The sequence below is a fragment of the Mugil cephalus genome, chromosome 9 (genome assembly GCF_022458985.1).
Source record: "Mugil cephalus isolate CIBA_MC_2020 chromosome 9, CIBA_Mcephalus_1.1, whole genome shotgun sequence".
Taxonomy (NCBI): domain Eukaryota; kingdom Metazoa; phylum Chordata; class Actinopteri; order Mugiliformes; family Mugilidae; genus Mugil; species Mugil cephalus.
This window is the reverse complement of record NC_061778.1, coordinates 22,051,063-22,072,046: the sequence shown is the minus strand read 5'-3', so window position 1 is coordinate 22,072,046 and position 20,984 is coordinate 22,051,063. Positions and strand designations below refer to the sequence as shown.

Below are 20,984 nucleotides of genomic sequence, written 5' to 3'. Positions count from 1 at the left end.
GTTCGCGCTACTTCTGGTGCAGGTAAGATCCGCACTATCCCTCAGATGGTTCTTCTAGTGACTCCGTTTCTCTTCTTCTTCTGTGATTGGCTTTCTTGGTTTTGCTCGTTTTTGTTCCGGGGTCACACGCCAGCGCGGCAGTGGTGGAGCATGCACACACGCATTATCCGATTGGAAACTCCAATTCCAATCGCATTATCTGGGTGTCTCAATCGATAATGAGAACTCTGATTTTAATCGGAGTAACGTGTTTACATGCACTTAAGTTCTCCTGTTATAGTCCGATTAAGGCAATAATTCGTTTTTTTTGTGTTACGACTGAGAGGTGTGTTAAAAGACCACTCAAAGATCATTGAAAATTCAAGAACCCTCGTTATTTTAGAATAAACTAATACATCTGTTACTTGGTGTCGGAAGTGGTCGAAGATGGAAGAGTTTCAACAACCAGAGAGTTTTTGTTTTAAGAAACCGGCAAAGTGCCCCGACTGAAGGAAACAATTTTCTAGCTATTGGATGGCTTCTAAATTGGACAAAAAGGACGGTCCTGTTCAAGTCAGCGCACTGGTATATTCATTCACTAAGGAAGCGGACAATATACCTCTTTCACCTATGAAGAGGGGGAAAGTGAAGACCAGTTTGATGTAGTTTTTGCGAAGTTTAATGCCTATTTTACCATGAAACGGCATTATCCATGGACGTGACTGTTTCGAGCATGTGTATATCTGCGCTCTGTATGAAGTGTCTGAACACTGCAATTTCGGAGCACAACAAGAGGAACACATCAGGGAGTGGATCATGGTAGGCACCTTGGAATTTGGCATTTCAGCATTTAGGACGCATTTCCTGGGCCAAGTCATCAACAAAGAAGATGTGCAGCTAAACCCGAAAGTGTCAGCAATCAGTAAGCTCAACCCACCTGAAAGTTTCCAATTATTCATTAATACACAGGATGACATATTACCATCCCTTGTGCCATGATCTGGGGCAAAACTCCTTTAGAAGCCCAGTCCAAGTGGAGAACCGACCAGCAGACCAGTGGTCAGCTACTAACTAGCCTAGCCAGCAGCAGTAGGTAATAGAAATGATGGGACATGCGAACACATTACAACCAAACATATCTCCCTTCTGCCAGTATCAGAAATAAGACACAATCAGACACCACCTACATAGCCTAGTCCACAGCAGGAGGTAATGAGAGGTGGTAGGACATGCGACTACACTTCAAACAACACCATTCCCTTCTGCTAGAATCGGAAATAGAACACTACCAGACACCAGCTAATTAGCCTAGCCACTGAAGTAGAACACTAGAAAACACCAGCTAATTAGCCTAGCCACCAGCAGTAGAACACTAGAAAACACCAGCTAATTAGCCTAGCCACTGAAGTAGAACACTAGAAAACACCAGCTAATTAGCCTAGCCACCAGCAGTAGGTAAGAAATTATGGGACATGCGACTATATTTCAATCAATATTCCTCCCCTCTGCCAAGATCACAAGTAACACACAAGAAAACGTCCAGTCCCCAGTCTAGCCTTTAGCACATTTAAACTCCTCCGTTAGACTAGTTACTGGGAGCTCCAGTATGCCTTTCCCATACAAGGGTGCACCGTTTAAGCAGCATGGGACACCAAGCCATCAGCCAAGAGTAGAGGAGAGTCCTTGGCATGATAAACTACCTTGTGAAACATATTCACTTTATGAATTGCAAAAATCAACATTAGTCTGATCTGAGGTCCTGCGCAGCAGCGCAGTAGGCAGTCTTTGACAAAGTCAAAGAGCTCCTTACAATGTCACCTACCTTGATGTATTATGATGCCACAGTAGTCTCAGCAGATGCTAGCAGCTATTTAATTGGTGGCATTCTGTAACAGCTGCGTGGAGGAGACTGTTGAGAGGACTAAGTGATGAAAAAACTCTGAATTATGTGCATGATGGGTTGGATAGTGATAACAGGGTCAATGAGATTAGAAATGCTACAGTGAATATGTGATGGTCTAAAAATCAGTCTAAAACCAGCACGACATTCTGTAAGTGGACACCAGAGGCAGGCGAAGCTCTGAAAGACTACTTTGAGCGCACTGACTGGAATGTTCTGTTACAATCACCAGGGAACATGGACATTGGCGCAATGGCTGACTCCGTCACAGACTATATAAACTTTGGTAGGGACACTGATCCCAGTGAGGACAGTGAGATGTTTTTCTAACAACAAACCCTGGAACACCAGCAGCATCAACCAGTAGAAGATGGCTTTCAGGGACGGAGACAGAGAGAAGCTCAGGAGAGTCCAATACGAGCCGAAGGAGAGCCTGAGACAGGTGAATATGGACTACAAAAGGAAAGTGAAGAGGAAGCAACAACAACACCAGGGAGGTGTGGAGAGGAATGAGGAGCAGTGCTGCGACCATTACCTCCCCGTCCTCCAGCTCATCACCATGTCCTCTATCTCCCTCACACCATAGCACCCACGACACCACTGCTGCTCCTCATTTCACACCTTCCAGAGGATCTTCAATGTGAGCCTAAAAACTGACAAGGTCCTGGTGCTGTGGAACACTTCATGTCCGGTTCCGGTTCCTAAGGTTGGGCGATCAGCTGTTATCAACGACTACAGACCAGTGGCCCTCACATCGCACATTACGAAGACACACAATTCAATATATGAACAAACAAACATTACTTCAACATAGTTATTGACTACACTGGGACGTGAACGTGCACGACTTATGTAGAATAACCAGTAAGAACAGCAACACTAAAGTCTGTAAACACAGTCAGGAGGAGGTACGGAAGTCTCTCAAGTGGTCTCTCATGACACTTGAATTACAATATGCTAGCAGGATATTGTCGAATTTGGACAAAATTGCGCTGAAAAAATTACATGCTCTGCCTTTAACATTTAGCCTAGTCCTGTTCTGAGCATATAAGACAGTACAAAGATAGACAGAAAGTGCTCCTCAAAAGTGAAGCTCCTCCTCCTCGAGTCTTAGTTGATGGGACTTGAGCAAACTAAAAGACTAAAATACATGTCGAATATCTTTTTATTCAAGGTTGGTTTCTGTCATTTTAGGTAAGTCATGATAAGTTTAGTTTTAGTTAGTTAGCTGACGTGCTAGAAACAGGATGTGAAATAAGGGAGTTAGTCTAGCAGAAGTGTATTCAGGTCATCGATATCGCGGCTCCATGTGTCTCCACTCTTGGACATACTGCACAGACTCTGACTCAAACTCCCAAGATGGTGCTGCCTGTATCCCAGAGAAAATTTGAAGCATATCTTGGGCTTGATTGTTTGAAGATGTCTCCCAAACCCCAGGTTTTGTGAAGCAAACTTTCAGTTTGAGTTTGTCTTTACAAATATTTCTTGATATGTCAAAGCACCCAGCTGTTTGGGAAATTAAAACTGCTAAGGTTTGTAAGCATTTGTTGTTTTGTGGTAGGCTGTAAAGCTTATTTCTAGGCGAAAGGAAGTATTCAAATACTTGTTTTTCCTAATACATTTAAGTTGAAAAAACTTGAAAATATGATTATACTTTGTTGAGATTTTATTTACATGAGTGTTGTTAAAAGTTTACTAAAATAACTAAGTAAAACTAAAGTGAAGTAGACAAATAATCTAAAGTAATGTTTATTTAAATATTTCAGTAGGAGCAGTTCTTAACTGAGTTCATTTGAGAATTGAATATATACTGAGTAAAATTTACTAAAAATGTCTGTGATCATTTTTTGTAAATAAACACCACTCTAATTTACCACTCCTTTATTCCAGGAAATCTGTCAAGATCTTGATGCTCTAGTTTTTTTATAGCCTTCAACCTTCTGGTTTTGTGCCAGTCATCTCTGTTGCTGGGATGAGAAAATCTGTACAGTGCGTTTTAACTTCACTGGAACCCTCCTTCAGAGTGTCATCTGGCCATTGCAATATCATGTGAATTAATGGTGAGTCTGCCTTATACAGAGGGTGTTAGGGCCTCACTCAAGGCCCTTAATGAGGACCTGAAAGTATCTAAACTACTTCTCTAACTACAACTCCACACCTCCACGTGAGATGCCTATGACATACATGTTTCTCTCTGAACTAAAGCACAAGTTCATCATTGATACTTTAAGGGTCACGTCTGCTGTTTTTTTTTTTTTAAACATTTCGCAACGTTTGAATATACGTTGTAGGCTACATACTTACCACACCCTGTTCTTTACACTTCACAACCCCTTTGTATTTGCAGCAGAAACAGTTCTCAGCTGCATGTTTGGGTGTGACATTCAGGTGACAGTCACCACCTTCTCCTTCCAAGGAATGAAGGTGGTGGTAACAAATTAGCTATACTGTGTGAGCTGCAGATATGTATAGCCTATAGAAATTGGCACAATCAATAGCATTAGTACTTCACAGTGTGTTGTAATATGGGCTAGTGCAGCCAGGTTAAAAAATGTGGAATTTCTCTGAAGTCTTTCCATGTACGGTGACTGTGGTCAGTGCTGGTACTACTGTATATTTTTGACATACTATTACATGTATATCTAACACAATTGTTTCTGTGTGTTTCTTGGTGTGACATTGTAAACTCTCCTCCCTAGCTATTTGTGGGTGGGGAACACCAAAGAAGTCATTAATCTGTTAAGAAGAATTCAGGTTCCCACAGGTGAAACCACAAAAACACAGGCAGTATTTCCACACTGTCTTCCATGTGTTGAGTGGATCTAAATCAATTTCCAGGGCCAGAGGTCACTGGTTTACGGCCAGTTCACTGGTTTATGGCCAGTTCACTGGAGAGGTAGGAGCAGCTCCATGTTCTGTTGTGTTTCTTTCATCAGGTATGTGATGACAGTAATTAACATGATTTCTAACACTGTAATGCTTTCTCAGAGTGCCTTCACTGCTGTCAACAAAATGCGTGGTGAAGTGATTCAAGGACCTCTGGTGCTCAAAGAACTTCCAACATCGACTGTTTGCCTAGTGTTTGCCCCAAATGCAAATGAAAAAGGATGTTCTCACTCAGGTCTTTGAAGAAATAGATAAGTGATACTATGAAAGTCAGATAAACAATGACAATGACCGTATCAGTTGTTAATAAAAGTTGAAGTTCTACGTAGCAGAGGTTGGCAACATTCACTCTTTACATTAATATTAAAAGCTTATATGGTCAAAAGAAAATAAAGTGAAACACAAAGCACACAGTCTAATCTCATTTTAAGAAAGAAGGGTTTACAATGGGCCATTGATGAGGAAAAGAATGTAGGTGTGTGAACATGTGGCATGTGTCAGTCAAGTCAGTCAAAGCTTGACAACAATAACTCAGTGGATAAACTGGATATGTATGTTGACATTAGTTAAGCGCGTGTACTATACTACTGTATAAACTCTGTCCAGCAAGTAACCAGGCCATGAGAACAGTGTGTGTGTGTCTGTAGGTTGAGGGAAACCATTCACTCCTTTGTTCTCCCTCTATCTAGAGTTAACTGTGCTCACTTGTGCCATTTAAAAGATTAATTGGAAATATTAAAATGTAAGCCAGTGATTTTGATAAAATTTAGCAGAGTGTTCCAAGGGCGGTGTGAATCAAATAATAGATCTGGTCTGTGTGTCTTTCCTATGCACTTCTCTGTTGAGATTTTTGTCACAATAGAGTCCAACAAGGCCAAACTATCTCCAATGATGTCACACATTGATGCAGACATCAAATATTTGTACATCCAAAATTTGCTAGTTTGCTGTAAAAATAAATAAATAAATGAAATTGATACGAAAATGTGTACAAAATCAATGCTTTTGTTTGTTTGTTTGTTTTTCCCTCTTGCCGCATACTCGGCAGAAATTGAAACTCATATGCCCACCCACCCGGTGCTCCGCTGTCTGAAAATCGAGCGCACTTTCTGGAGCTTAGTCAGTCCCGTCGTTCTGTGGGGCGTGAACTCTTCTTCCTGCTTTATAAAAAAAACTTACGCCACAAATCTGCAGAAAAACTGTCCCGCAAACGTCTCATTCGCGATCACTTGTCTTCGGAGGTAAGATTTCTTCTGTTCTGTTCATTTATTTCAGCAGTCCCAGATGATTCACTGGTGTTCACACCGCTGGTAATCGCTTTTTGCTGATGTCATGTCATATTGGGACATTATACACATGTAGGATACATGTAGGATACAAATACATATGCCCAAAGGAATCTCTTTAAGATTATTTGCAAAATGGTTAGGAAAAAGCGAAAGTGCAATGTCTTGTGTTTGGCTAACGAAACAGCCAAAGAAAGTTCAAACCGATCTCATGATATCAGTGGAATATAAATTATCCTGTTTTAATGTCATTCAATTTCCAAATTTGCTACAAAATTTTATGGAAGTCCTCATTCTTCCAGTTTTGACCCTAACCGATATTAAACCTTAATTGGTAAAATCGATACACGTCGGCCAGTTAATAAGTGTATGTCAAACAAACATCCATTATTTAGTTTGTACAAATCATTTCCTGGTCAAAAAGATCTCAGGAAGAAGTTTCCAGTGCAGTGGTGTCCATTTTAGTTCAGGGGCCAGTTGCAGCCCCCATTAATCTCAAGCACAGCTGACCACAATAATAGCATAATGACCTAAAATAACATCAACTCCAGATGTTTCCTGTTGTTTTAATGCAAATAAGTACAAGTACATTATGAAAATGTTTATATTTAATGAACTGTCTTTTTTACAAAACATTTATGAACAATCTGAAATCTCTTAAGAAGAATAAGTGCAATTTCCACCTGCTTTTTACTTCTCCTCTTTAGGGCTTCTCCGAAGATCTGACAAGAGTGTTTATCTCCAGGAATGATGTCACCTAAATGATACATTATGAAAACACCAGTCTGCCTGGTTGAGTTGTCTAGATAAATAGATAAAGATAGATAAAGATAAATAATAGAAACTCAGAGGGGCGAGAAGGTCCGAGTCCGACTTGGGCCTTTCTGGGTGGATTTTGCAAGTTCTTCCTGTGTCTGTGTGGTTGGTGATTCGAAATTGAGTGTGGATAGTTGTTTGTGTTAGCCCTGCCATAAACAGCTGACAGCTGGGACAGGCTTCAGCAACCCCTGCAACACTAGTGAGGATAATTGGTAATAGAAGATGAGCTGAAATTAGATGAGAAGCTAAGAGGTGCATTAAGAGGTGCAAGTGAATGATAAGGGCCCTAACATGGAGCCTTGAGGACGCCACTTGTGAGTGGGCCAGATGAGAAAGAGGGGGGTTTTGGACTCAGACGTATCACAAGAGATTGGACAGAGCAGAGTTTCATTCACCAGTTATCCCAAAGCAAATGGTTATAAACCTTGAAGCTTGAAGATATCTTCACAAGAATTTATGATTGTTGAGGAATATTTGGAATAACATGAGTGGAAAAGACAACATTTGACCAAGTTAGCATTTGCATCACAATACTGGTGAATTAATATGTCAAAAGCGTGCAGTCTAGACTCCAGCATGACTACTAGATCAAATCAGATTAGATCTAAAGATATTCATGTGTGCATATTTATAATTGACTACAATAAAGGAATTAATGTTCATTTTCATTGTTGTGACAGCAACTATCATCATACAATAGAAACCTTGTTATTATTGTTCCTGTACAGGTGCAATGATGAACTGCTGTGGTCTGATAACTTCCCAGAAGGAGCCAGGTACAAAATAACTGAAAAAAGGAGAAATGATCTGTCATTCTTTCATTCATGTAATCTTCTAATCTAATGTGGTTTGTAGGTTACAGTGACTATTAGGCCTATAATTTTACCCATAGTCAGACTGCTAGAGTTATCTTAAACTGTCAGGTTAGACTCATGTATATGCCTATATGTTAACAATTTTATACAGAATACAAGTTATAAGTGTTATCCTCCACTTTTGTCTCTATGTATCTAAGCTCTCTGTGTTACTGTGTCAGTTCCTCTGAAGAGCATTGAGGTGGAGCTGGAGGTGAAGGATCATGTGGCTACAGTGGTCTCCACTCTCCTCTACGAGAACAAGGAGGACAAACCACTAGAGGCTGTTTTTGTCTTTCCTCTGCCTGGAGATGCTGCTGTCTGTCATTTCAGTGCTAAGATTGGACAGACACAGATTGTAGCTGAGGTGAAGGAGAAAAAGGAGGTGAGCTGGACAAAAAGATTTACTGTGTGTACAGGAGCTGAATTAGAAACAGTAAACACAGTGAGGCTTCCTGACATGTGTCTCCTGTACTCATACAGGCTCGTGAGGATTATGATGATGCACTGAGCTCTGGTCAGCAGGCCTTCCTGTTGGAGGAGAGTGAGCAGAGTCCAGATATATTCTCTATGAGTGTAGGCTGTCTTCCTCCAGGAGAGAGCGCCTCCATCAGGCTGGAGTACGTCACTGAGCTGGCTGTGCAGGCTGATGATGGACTGAGGTTCTGTCTGCCTGCTGTGCTCAACCCTCGCTACCAACCTCAAGGTAGGACAAGGAGACAACAGTTTGACCAGAAACTGGTCACACAAACAAATAATTATCAATCACTGGCTTTTATATGTGTGTGTTTTCTGCTATTGGCCATTAACATTAACATCAACTAACGATGAAGAGAAATCCTTACTGAAAAATAAGAAGGAGATGGAAACAATGTAAAGTTGCACATTAAACATTTACATACAATCGTTTCCTGCAACAATAGAGAAGTGTGTGCATCAACCTTCCAGCCCAAACAAAAAACATGCGACTCCCAGTTGTCTGTCCTATTGTTTACAGGCAGTGAAGGAGCCAGTGTCCAGGTGACCTCTGTCCCAGCCTCTCTGGTGCCCTATAGTCTGTCTTTTTCTGCCCAACTGTCCTCTCCTCGTCCAATCTCTAAAGTAGAGTCTAGCTGTTCCTTGGATCCTCTCCAGTACCTCAACACTGATCAAACCCAGGCCACTGTAGGTAGAGTGACAATGTGTCTGCTGTGTGTTGTTGGTACTCGTCACAGATTCATTTATATTTGTGTGTCTTGAACTGTAGATCAAGTTGGCTGCAGGACACAAGTTTGACAGAGATGTTGAACTGTTGATTTATTACAAAGACGCTCATCAGCCCACTGCTGTGGTGGAGGCAGGACAGGCCTCTGCCAAGCCTGGTGAGTACAAGTTGGTCAAGTTAATAGTTTACAAACATAACGTTCCTTATCCTCCAAATGATGATGTTTTAAAATAAAGAATAAGATTTGTGGTCATATTTCTGTTCCTGCCATGTTTCAGGATCTCTGATGGGTGATCCAGTGGTGATGCTGAGCCTGTACCCTGAGTTCCCTCAGTCTGTGATGTCTTCAGTCGCCTCATGTGGAGAGTTTGTGTTCTTACTGGATCGATCAGGGAGTATGGATATGCAGATGAGCAGCGTGAATCAACAGACACGCATTAGCAGTGCCAGGGTATTTATCATGTTATTCTCTAAGTCTCTTGTAGTGTTCATCTCATGAAGTGGTCTTCACTGTCTTTTCTGTCTTACTGAAGGATACTCTGCTGCTTCTGTTGAAGAGCTTACCAATGGGCTGCTATTTCAACATTTATAGTTTTGGGTCCAGCTATGCACACATCTTCCCGTAAGTCACTCCGTCATTTTAGATAAAGGCCTTTCTATTATTTGAGTTGATGTTTGTGTTGGTCCTCTATTTGTGTGATGACAGTCAGAGTGTGGAGTATAACCAGAAGACCATGGAGGAGGCTCTGAAGAAAGTTGAGGAGATGGAGGCTAATATGGGAGGAACAGAGATACTGGAGCCCATCAAACATATTTACAAACAGCTATGCATTCCCAATCATCCAAGACAGGTAAACCACAACAACAAACTAAATACAACCTTTGCCCCAAAACCAAATCTAAACAGGTTTGAGGTTGTACAAATGTCTCTTTCCAGTAACAATAGCTTCACATGTTTTACACTGTTGTTTGAGACATTGTGTTTCTAGGATATGTGTCATCCATCTGTCAACATAATGATAACCTAGTTCATTTATAGCCTTCAACCTCCTTGGTCATCTTGTTGTTTCTCATGGCTGATTCTGTTGCTTTGGTGAAGTCACTATCACTCGTACAGTAACTGTTCTTGTGTCACTACAAAGTTCAGCCCGTTGGTGTCTACACTTCACATGAATGTCTGATTGCATTGTGTCATGGTGCTTTTTTCTCCTTTTCTGTAACTGCTAACCCATGACTGGAATGTTTGAAATTAACATGCTTGGTGTGCTTTGATTTCACTGGAGCCCTCATTCAGGGAATCATCGGGGTAGCCATTGTGATATCTAGCCATGATTTATTTTAAGTCTCTTAATGAGGAGACGAACCCGTGTGTCTGCCTAGAGATTGTTAGGACCTTGCACAAGGCCCTTAATGGGGATCTTAAAGTCCCTAAACTACTTTTCCAACTTCAACTCCACACAAGATGCCTATAACATACCTTGTCTTTACTTGCAGAATAACTTTAGTGACATCCTATTCTTAATCCATAGGGTTTAATGTGACATTGGCCCACATTCTGCAGCGATAACAGCTTCAGCTCTTCTGGGAAGGCAAACCACAAGGTTTAGAAGTGTGTTGATGGGAATTTTTGACCATTCACCCAGAAGCACATTAGTGAGGTCAGACACTGATGTTGGATGAAAAGGCCTGGCCAACAGTCTTCATCTAGTTCATCCCAAAGGTGTTCTATCAGGTTGAGATCCAGGTCTGTGCAGGACAGTAAGGTTCTTCCACACCAACCTCACTTGCCCATGTCTTTATGGACCTTCTTTGTGCACAGATGCACAGTCATGTTGGAACAGGAAGGGGCCAACCCCAAACTGTTCCCACAAAGTAGGGAGCATGGAATTGTCAAGAATCTCTTTGAAGCATTCATAGTTCCTTTCACTGGAACCAAGGGGCCAAGGCCAGCTCCTGAAAAAACAACCCCTCCACCAAACTCCACACTTGGCGCAATGCAGTCAGACAAGTACTGTTCTCCTGGTAACTATCAAACCCAGATTGGTCCATCAGATAGCAAATGTAGAAGCGTGATTCTTCACTCCTCAGTGAGCTCTGTGCACTCTGCCCTTCAGTATCCCTTGACCCTCTGACATTTTCCCAATTGCTTCCACTTTGTTATAAAATTACTGACAGTGTGGAATATTTAGTTGTGACAGGACTTGCTGCACAGGTCACAGTACCATGCTACAATTCACTGAGGGTCTGAGAGCAACCCATTCTTTCACAAATGTGTGTAGAAGCAGTCTGCATGACTAGTTGTCTGATTTTATACACCTGTGTCCATGGACGTGATTGGAACACCTGAATTTAGTTATTTGGATTGGTGAGAGAGTGCTTTTGGCAATAAAGTGCACATGTTTCTCTCCAAAATAAAGCACAAGTTCAACATTGTTTCTGTAAGGTTCATGTGTTTTTTTAAAGAGGATATACTTTGTACATAGTTACCACACCTCATTCTTTACACTTAACAATAAAACAACGGTTCGAATCCTGCTCTGTCCTGGCTACTGTCATAGTGTCCTTGGGCAAGACACCTTACCCCCCTTGCCCCGTGTGAATGTGTATGAATGTGGTGGTGGTCAGAGGGGCCGTTCGGCGCACATTGGGAGCCACGCTTCTGTCAGTCTGCCCCAGGGCAGCTGTGGCTACAAAAAAGTAGTTTACAACCACCAGTGAGAATGTGTATGAATGAATAATGGGTTCTGTGAAAGTGCTTTGGGAACCACTCTGTGCGTTGAAAAGCGCAATTCAAATTATTATTATTATTATTATGTAACTTGTGTGTAAACTCTCCTCCCCAGCTGTTTGTCTTCACTGATGGAGAGGTGTGGAACACCAAAGAAGTCATTGATCTGGTAAAGAAGAATTCAGGTTCCCACAGGTGAAACCACAGAAACACCCACAGTATTCCTACACTGTCTTCAATGTGTTGAGTGGATCTAAATCAAACCGCTGTATTGTAGGTGTTTCTCTTTTGGGATTGGGGAAGGGGCCAGCTCTGCCCTTATCAATGGCTTGGCCAAGGAGGGAGGAGGTCACGCTCAGTTCATCACAGGAACTGACAGGATGCAACCAAAAGTGAGTAAACACAATGAAGATGCAGCAGTAAACCTGTGTCTGGACAGAGACCATGGTTCCAGTGAGTAAAAACTCAGTGTCTCTCCCAGATGTTTCAATAGATTTTTACACTTCTCCATTATTTTTCAGGTGATGCAGTCGCTGCGATTTGCTCTACAGCCAGCTGTGGTGGACATCTCAGTCACATGGGATTTACCAAAGGGAGTGTCTGTCACTGTCCTCTCTCCACCAATCACAGCTCTTTTCCAGGGTCAGAGGTCACTGGTTTATGGCCAGCTCACTGGAGAGGTAGGAGCAGCTCCATGTCATGTTGTGTTTCTGTCATCAGGTATGTGATGACAGTAATTAACATGATTTCTTACACTGTAATGCTTTCTCAGAGTTCAGAGGCAGCAGAGGGCTGTTTGACGGTGAAGTACAGCCTGGCGGGTCATCCCTCTCATAACCAGCTGCACTTCAGTCTCAAACCTGCAGGAGACACTGGGTAAAGCAACTTTCCATCCAGACACAGTCTGCTTTCAATCCTGACCTTTAAAAAAAATATCATTTGTTTTTGATTTTTTATGGCCCTGAACACTGAACAGTGAGCTAAACTGACAAACATAAACTCTGTCTGAGTGTTTCCTTCTCTCTGCAGATTAACAGTCCACAGGTTGGCTGCTCGCACTATGATTCGCTCTCTGGAGATGGAGGAGAGAGAGGATGGAGGAGTGAAGGAGAAGGTGGTGGAGCTCAGCGTCCAATCAGGAGTGAGCAGTTCTTTCACTGCCTTCATTGCTGTCAATGAAAACAGTGGTGAAGCAATTCAAGGACCTCTGGTGCGCAGAGACGTTCCAACACCTGGTGAGTGTGAGCAAATGAAAACTGATATTCTAACTCAGATCTTTGAAGAAGAAGTAGATAAGTGTCAGTATGAAAGTCAGAGAAACTTTTACAGAAATGAGTTGTCTTTTATAAAGATTTAATATTTATATAATTGCATTAACTGCGTTTCTATATGCCCATCTTTTTAATGTGTTGAAATGTTTAGGAATTTTAATGTCAATTTTTGTTTAATAATCTTAAAGTGTGTTGGGGCGCCTCTGCACCAATGATGGCCGCTTGCTGTAATGCTTCTCCAGCATTTTATGGCTGTAAGTAAATGGAATTACAAAACATATCAGTTTCTACGAGTACAGTAAATGTATGTAAACACGGACACACAACACATTTCTGTGGCTGAATTGAACCTCATCTTATTTACAGGTTTGACGACAAACACAGCAGCTATTTCCTGTCCTTTTGCACTTTAGATGATATGCTTTGTTTAATATATTTTGTGTCTTGAATTTTTTATTTTTTTTTTTAAATCATATCTAATGTGTCTATTGTCTCTTCCTAATTCATTTAGACTGCATGGATGATAGTTCTGGCCTAGAATTGTGTGGTAAGTAAATAGAGTCAGAAAATGCATGTTTATTCTTTGGATGAAATGAATAATTTTGAGTATATTGTAACAACTCCTACACTTTAAATAGTACTTGTAATAATAGTTTAGCTATATACATATATATAGATATATTTACTTCCCATGAATTGTGATGATGATAATTATGATGTACCATGATGATAATGAACAGTGTATGTATCATTGCAAAATATTTTTATTTTTTTAGCCTATTTAAGAATGCTGTCAAGCTTAAAAAACTAGCAGGTAGATGATTACCTAGGAATGTGTTTGCCTGTATCTTTTTTTTTATATATCTTACTAATCTATTGTCCTTTTCAGGGTCTCCAGAGTGCTTAGTTTAGTTATCATCATTGTAGGACACAATTAGAGTAGGGCCGTGGATAGATCAAATTATTAAATTGCAATTAACTGCACTTTTGTCACACGTTTGAAATTAAGCTTACATGTATATTTAAGTTCTTATTACCCTCATATACATGGGAGTGGCTACATATTCTTGCTTTGTGCAAATTAATTGTAATTATTGTAACTATTCAAAACAATGAGAAACCTTGTCCAGACTATTCCCCAGAATAAGCCAGCTTCCTATTTTGCTGTTGGCATTGAAAGTTTGTTGCTTGTGGCAGGTTGAGCTCATACTCACGGAACACACATGCATTCGCATGCATTCATTGCGCACAAAAGCTTTCAAAAGACATGTGTATTACAGTTCCATCAACTCATTGACGGATTTGTTTATAGTGTTGCTAACATGTATTCTCTAATTTCTAATGCTAATTTGTAAATCAGTGGAATAATCTTAGACACTTTAGACAGTCTCAAATATTCCAACCTAACCAATTTAGGTTAAGTAACAATTAAATAATAAATAAATTAACATAACCACAACGTGTGGTATTAAAGGTTGTAGTGCTACAGAGCTTAGGAACATTTGCTCTTTACATTAATGTTAAACGCTTATATGGGTAAAGGGAAATAAAGTTAATCACAAAGTATACGGTCAAATCTCATTTTAAGAAAGAATGATTTACAAAAAGGTGGTGGGGAAGAAAAGTATCTGGGTCAGTGGATTCTTCCCTGCGCCTGTTTGGCTATGTTTCACACATGTTCATAGGCTGCATATCTATTCCTAATGGAGAATGGTGTGGCTTAAAAGAGAGGATTTATAGTTTACATCTGAGACCTTGTGTTTGCTTTAAGCTAAGTGATGTAGCTCAGCCAGTTACAAAAGCTTGTCAACAATAACTCAGTGGATAATCCAGCTATGTATATTGACAGAAGTTAAGCCAATATATGTATGTATGTATGCATGTATGTATGTATGTATGTATGCCGATATATTCACAATTTTGGACAGACCTTCTCATACAAAGGTGCATTAATGCGAATAAATGAATTTTCTTGTCAGACATGGCGTATTGCGAAGAAGAAGAAGAAGAAATCACTGTGCCCCAGCAGCCTCCTAAAGACCCTCTGCTGCAGCTGATCTCCCTCCAGAAGGCCTCTGGGTCCTGGCTGCTGGATCCAGCTCTGGCTGCTGCACTGGAGAAGACCAGAGAGGAGGTGGAAAAGTCAAAACCTGCACAGGTGAGTTGTTGTCATAGACAATGAGTCGAAATAGATAATGGGAGTTCTGCCTGTTCCATGTGTTTTTCTTTCATCTGGTGAATGAGGTCAATGAGGAAGTGTGGGCCACCATCCTGGCTCTGATCTGGCTTCATGGTTTCAAGATGGATTCAAAGGAAGAGTGGGAGCTTCTGGCCATGAAGGCTGCATCATGGCTCAGTGCTCAGAAAGGTAGTAACTTGAAATATAAATACTGAACTACTGTTTCTTACGTGTACTGGTTGAAATCAGCAGTTTCTGTTCTTTTTGTTTCAGCAGCATGTGTACCAGAGTGTGTGCAAGCTGGAAATGAACTACTGGGTTGCAATGTGCTGAAAGACGCTCTGGGGCTCTGAGGGTTTCATGAAACGTAAACTTCAGGACTGGTACATGGAAGCACTGCAGATGCTATTTTTTTAATAGATGTAACGTAAAAAGATGGTGTTGCTCCCGTTCATGTTCCCCAACATTATACCATCCTCAGCTCTTAACTGAATCCTTAGTGGTTTCTTGAACATTTAACAGGTTCAATTCTGCATGTTATGGGGGTCAGGCCGATTCTCTTTCATCTGAAATTAAATTCATTCTTTTGTACTGATCACTAATTGTTTTGCACTTTAATTTTTTTTCCATTATTCTTTATTTAAGTCTCGAAAATGATTGGGGTTTCCCTCATTTGCGATGATGTTGAGGTACAATAACAATAGCAATGTAAAATCAAACAAAGACTAAATCTAACTAAACCTTAGTTCCTTAGTTAGGAAACAGTACTACATGAAGCAGGTGCACACTGAGGTGAGGTGGTTTGAGATCAATTGTGCTGTTGGTGCACAGTAACTAAAAGCAGATTTTCTTAATTTGATGGCAATTCTGGACAATCCGTTGTGAAATATATCGGAATTGATCCAATTTATGACTGTTTACATCAAAATTGTGACATATACAGTTATGGTGGAGGACGTGGCTATGTGAGTGTTGTGGGACATCAAATGGATTCCTGGGTGCACCTTTCTTGGAAAAACATGGGGAAACTAGTGCTTTAACAATTTGGCGCTGACTAAAAAGAATTAGATTCAGTCTGCCTGTCATTTTGTGCCTTGAAAAGCTGAAAATTAAAGTCAGTGCTTTGAAAAATGAGCCTCTGTGTCTTAAATTTTGATATCACACCTGGTCGATTCATGGTACTGTAAGAATGTTCTGACACCAAGTATAAGTAACCAAGTAACTTGTTTCATTAACTTAGCAGCAGCAGAGATGTGACTTTTTTTGCTTTTGAGTTGAAGATTAAAGCTCAACTAAAATAGGTTAAATTTTTCTGTTAAAAAACTGAGGAATGACTGGAAAGAGGATTGTGGTCACAATGTAAATGAAATAGTAAATTATGAAAACATCCCCTTAACTTGTTTGACTTGACCAGTGACCATAATGCTGCATAGTGGGGCAAATGAAATTCACAGCAGAGCTCAATGTGTTGGCGACTGAAACTCTGAAAAAATCACATAACTTTATTATTTTATTTTTTTTTGTGATCAAATGTTTTTATCTAGAACAACAGTGTCATACCATGTACAGTGCCATCATATTAACTTTTTTCAATAACACATAGCATGACTACGACAAAGTAACGTGTCCTAGCATATATAGACAGAGGAAAAGGGGGGAGAAAAGAGAACACACAACTGATGTATAACAACACAATACAAACACGAAAGACAAGACAAACATATAGAGGGAGATAGAGATAACAGAAGCGACCAAAAACCAAACACCAAAGTCGGAACTCTAAAAGTCTCTCTAAACTCTCAAAGTTTTTCCCGAAGCAACATTCGAGTTCGAGTAGACAAATCATGAGGTGGCTTTCAGTGAGTCGCAATCATATTCTTAGCAGCTGTTATTATTTTAGTTTTTTTTTTTTTGTGATGCCATCACAAACACTGGCATATACAGGGTTAAAAGTCAGAAATTAATCAAACTTATTATTTATGATGATGACTGTAGTGGAATAAAAGTTTTATGTAAAAAAAATAAATAAATGAATAAATAAAAAAAATATTAAAATATGCTATCAGCTCACTGTAATGACACAAATGACATGTTTCCTCTCAACACACTCACGTTCATGATGAAATGGATTTTGTCAGTCTCTGTCGTTGGTCGGTTGTCACTGAAAAAGTCGTCACTGGAAATCTAAATGCTGAAAGCTGCTTTTGTTGTGTGTCTGTTGTAGAGTTTGTGCATTTTTGAATTTGTGGTGAACAGTGGAACATCTGAGCTTAGAGTTCTCCTGAGGAACATCTCAAGCAGGGTCAGTGGTCAGAGAACAATAATCAATAACAACAACAACACCAACAACAACAATAGAATAAGTATTAAACCATGTGAAATGATTTTAGCCCATATTCTGATGGCTTCTGATTCAAATCAAAGTTTTTCTAGTGCTGCAATTGCGCATTGAAAACATTTAAATGTCAAAACACAAGCAGACTGCCAGTGAAGTTAAATAGTAAGTCAATAAAATGCTGCTACTATTTATCAAAAAGGTGTCTTCAAAACAAGACAATGCCATTCGTTGGCAGTAGACCAGTTTGTACCACTGCAACAAGAGGGAGCGCGCGCAGGGAACAGTTAGATACTGTAAAGAGCAGCACGCGACAGTTTGCACACAGTTTAACATGGACTATGGCTGGATGATGTGCAGCACAACCATGGAGGATAATAAGGCACAAAAGCTAAACATTTCTCTGTGATTGTCAAACTCTATGGATATGGCCAACACAGTAGTACAGTACAATGCACATATAAGGTGAAGTAAAGCTTCTGTGTACCAAACACAGAATTCTTCAAAGTCTCAAAGCGTCTTTCTCCACACTGCAACCCAAAAGTGTATTTGCGGCTTCCACACAGTCCGTCACACATGATGCTGGAAACAACAACAACAAAAAGTCAAATTAAGCATGACTGATCATAGACAGACAGGTGTTTATTATTATATGTAGTATTTATTATTCAGGTCACTACCGTTCTGAGCCCTGAGCCACGACACAGCCTTCATAGCCAGAAGCTCCCACTCTTCCTTTGAATCCATCTTGAAACCATGAAGGCAGATCAGAGCCAAGATGGTGGCCCACACTTCCTCACTGACCTAAGTCAGAATTAATGAATGCACATGATGACTGCATATTCAGCTGATCCAATTCAGTTTCATATGTTTTATTGTTAATTAAAAACATAAATATGTACTGTCAAGCAGTCAGTATATCCCACCTGTGCAGGTTTTGACTTTTCCACCTCCTCTCTGGTCTTCCCCAGTGCAGCAGCCAGAGCTGGATCCAGCAGCCAGGAGCCAGAGGCCTTCTGGAGGAAGATCAGCTGCAGCAGATGAGGCTTCTTGGGCCAAGTAACTGCATTGCCATAATTACAAATGATGCTTTTAAGGAGAAATATCAAAAATGTCAATACCAAACAACAACCAAAATAGAGGATCATCTCTCTAACCACAACCCACGGCAGACGTGGCAGGGCATCCAGGGGATTACCAATTTCAGGGGGCAGAACAACACGGCTGTGGACTCGAGCGGTCAGCTGGCGGAGGAGCTGAACGCCTTCTTCGCACGCTTTGAGAACCCAACCCATAAATTGGCAGCCACACCCCCACAATTCCAACCTCAACCACCTCCCAGCTCCCACTCGCGCACTTTGCAGGCACAGGATGTGAATCGGGAGCAAAGTCAACCCCAGGAAAGCTGCTGGACCTGACGGGGTTCCTGGGAAAATACTCAGAGCCTGTGCGGATCAGCTTACACAGGTCTCTACCACCAACTTCAATCTCTCCTTGGCTCAGGCCTCCATGCCAGCCTGCCTGAAGTCTGCCACCATCATCCACGTCCCCAAAAAAACACCCACGTCCAACCTCAACGACTACCGTCCCATCACGCTGACACCCACCATTACTAAGTGCCTGAAACGGCTGGTCCATCCAAGCCTGTCTTCCCCCTTCCTTTGATCCCTACCAGTTTGCCTACTGGGCAAACTGATCAACCGAAGACGCCATAGCCATCGCTCTTCACACCGCGCTGAGCCACTTGGGACATTGGGAGAGCTTCGTCAGGATGCTCTACATAGGCTACAGCTCAGCCTTCAATACTATCATCCCTGACATCCTGGTTAACAAGCTGTCTGACCTTGGTCTTTCCCCACCCATCTGCAGCTGGATAAAGGACTTCCTCACTAACGGGGCCCAAACAGTCAAACTTGGCTCCCACTTCTCATCCATCCGAACACTCAGCACGGGCTCCCCACAGGGGTGTGTGCTGAGCCCCCTGCCCTACAACCTTTACACTTCCGACTGTACACCGACCCACAGCAGCAACACCATCGTGATGTTTGCTGATGACACGACTGTGGTGGGGTTGATCTCAGGAGGAGACCAGTCAGCCTACAGAGAGGCGATTGTGTAGCTGTCTGCGTGGTGTGCAGCGAACAACCTGGCTATGAACACCACCACAAAGACTAAGGAGATCATCCTGGACTTCAGGAAACACAGGGCAGATCCACCTCCCCTCACCATCAATGGCGACTTAGTGGACAGAGTGCGCACCTTCACTTTCCTGGGCACCACCATCTCTGCTGACCTCTCCTGGTCTGCCAACATCAAGGCTATCATCAAGAAGGCCCAGCAGCATCTGCACTTCCTGAGAGTGCTTAGGAAGAACAACATCAACTGGAAGCTGTTGGTAACCTTCTACCATCCTGACCTATTGTACCTCGGTATGGTTCTCCCTCTTCACCGAGGCAGACCGGAAGGAGCTTCAGGGAATGGTCAAGACAGTGCAGAAGATCGTGGGCTGCCCCCTCCCCTCCCTCAAAAATGTATATACATCTCACTGCCTCAGCAGAGCACAGACCATCACCAGAAACAACACCCATCCCACCCACCACCTGTTTGACCTGCTGCCCTCTGGCAGATGCTACAGGTGTGCCAGAGCCAGGACAAACAGACTCAAAACAGTTTCTTTCCACAAGCCATCACCATCCTGAATGCAGACATGCACTAGCCCCACCAAAATTTCTTGTGCAATAATTCTACCTCACATACTTTGTGTGCAATAATTTTACCTGTGTCACGTGCAATATCCTTATGTGCAATAACGTGTAGAAATGGGCAATAACCCGTCATATTTTTGTATTCTGTAATTTGTATTTTTATATTTATATTATCTTGTATTTCTATTGTAATTTTATACTGTTGCCTATGTTGGGACCAGCACCTCGCTGAAGCCCCCTGTAATTTCATTGTGCTACAGTACGTTTGTTGTACAACGACAATAAAAGCTTTCTGCATTTCAAAGATGCAGGATCATAGGAACTCTTGAGAAAAACTGTCAATTTCAATACTTGAACAAAACTGTAAAAACCTTTATAAAATAAATGAATCAATAAAGTCCTTGCATATGAATCATGTCATGGATCCCAGATAAACTACTGTTTTAATTAAACACTTTTAATATAATCAATGTGACTGAGACTGAAAAAAACAACAGAAAAACAATACACCACATTGTCTTACCGCTGGTCTGAGTTGAGGTACTCTGGCCACCTTTGAAGTAGGAGCCAATCCTGCTGAAAGCTGTGTTAAAAAAAAGAGTCCAGTCAAATCTTGTTGATAGTATAGCTACATACTATATATAAATTATATAAAAAATAAGTAAGTGTACTGAGATAATACAAAAAAAAGGCATTTACTGAACAGATGTTGCCCCAGCATTGCCACAGTCAGTTCTTATTAGATGCAGCATTGGGATTTCATTATATAATGACTCAGTTGGGATTTCATAATGGAGCGTGTTTCAGCAGAGAAAAAATACCTGAATGCAACTGGACA

General features: G+C 41.2%; 2 protein-coding genes across 3 annotated transcripts; one reads left to right on the top strand and one right to left on the bottom strand.

Annotated features, from left to right (window-relative positions):
- The first annotated feature begins 5,881 nt into the window (after positions 1-5,881).
- Positions 5,882-16,237, top strand: LOC125013982 (von Willebrand factor A domain-containing protein 5A-like). Its single transcript, XM_047594962.1, has 19 exons — positions 5,882-6,006; positions 7,599-7,646; positions 7,907-8,109; positions 8,208-8,430; positions 8,722-8,888; positions 8,971-9,085; positions 9,207-9,379; positions 9,462-9,550; positions 9,635-9,779; positions 11,772-11,851; positions 11,934-12,048; positions 12,178-12,336; positions 12,429-12,532; positions 12,686-12,891; positions 13,116-13,181; positions 13,439-13,474; positions 14,907-15,085; positions 15,172-15,295; positions 15,380-16,237. The coding sequence occupies exons 2-19, from the start codon at positions 7,604-7,606 to the stop codon at positions 15,457-15,459; spliced, it is 2,307 nt and encodes a 768-aa protein (XP_047450918.1). The 5' UTR covers positions 5,882-6,006; positions 7,599-7,603; the 3' UTR covers positions 15,460-16,237.
- Positions 16,238-16,603: 366 nt separating this feature from the next.
- LOC125013986 (von Willebrand factor A domain-containing protein 5A-like) lies at positions 16,604-20,750 on the bottom strand. 2 transcript variants are annotated; one of them, XR_007113421.1, is made up of 4 exons: positions 20,670-20,750; positions 18,368-18,504; positions 18,122-18,245; positions 16,604-18,023 (listed from the first exon to the last, which is right to left on the bottom strand). XR_007113421.1 is itself a non-coding variant. In XM_047594969.1 (3 exons), exons 1-3 carry the CDS (start codon positions 18,734-18,736, stop codon positions 17,944-17,946), a joined length of 573 nt encoding a protein of 190 aa, XP_047450925.1. In that variant the 5' UTR covers positions 18,737-20,050; the 3' UTR covers positions 16,604-17,943. The 2 variants fall into 2 exon arrangements, 1 of the variants encoding a protein (XP_047450925.1); XM_047594969.1 differs by lacking the exon at positions 20,670-20,750 and having other exon boundaries at positions 18,368-20,050.
- Between the last annotated feature and the right edge of the window lie 234 nt (positions 20,751-20,984).

Coding starts and splice junctions, on each gene's coding strand:
- LOC125013986 (XM_047594969.1), bottom strand. CDS start 18,736: ATGGGTTGGGTTCTCAAAGCGTGCGAAGAAGGCGTTCAGCTCCTCCGC. Junction 18,246..18,367: donor AAAAGTCAAAACCTGCACAG/GTGGGATATACT, acceptor ATTCTGACTTAG/GTCAGTGAGGAAGTGTGGGC. Junction 18,024..18,121: donor GTGGCTCAGGGCTCAGAACG/GTAGTGACCTGA, acceptor TGTTGTTTCCAG/CATCATGTGTGACGGACTGT.
- LOC125013982 (XM_047594962.1), top strand. CDS start 7,604: ATGATGAACTGCTGTGGTCTGATAACTTCCCAGAAGGAGCCAG. Junction 9,780..11,771: donor TTCCCAATCATCCAAGACAG/GTAAACCACAAC, acceptor TCTCCTCCCCAG/CTGTTTGTCTTCACTGATGG. Junction 12,049..12,177: donor CTGACAGGATGCAACCAAAA/GTGAGTAAACAC, acceptor ATTATTTTTCAG/GTGATGCAGTCGCTGCGATT.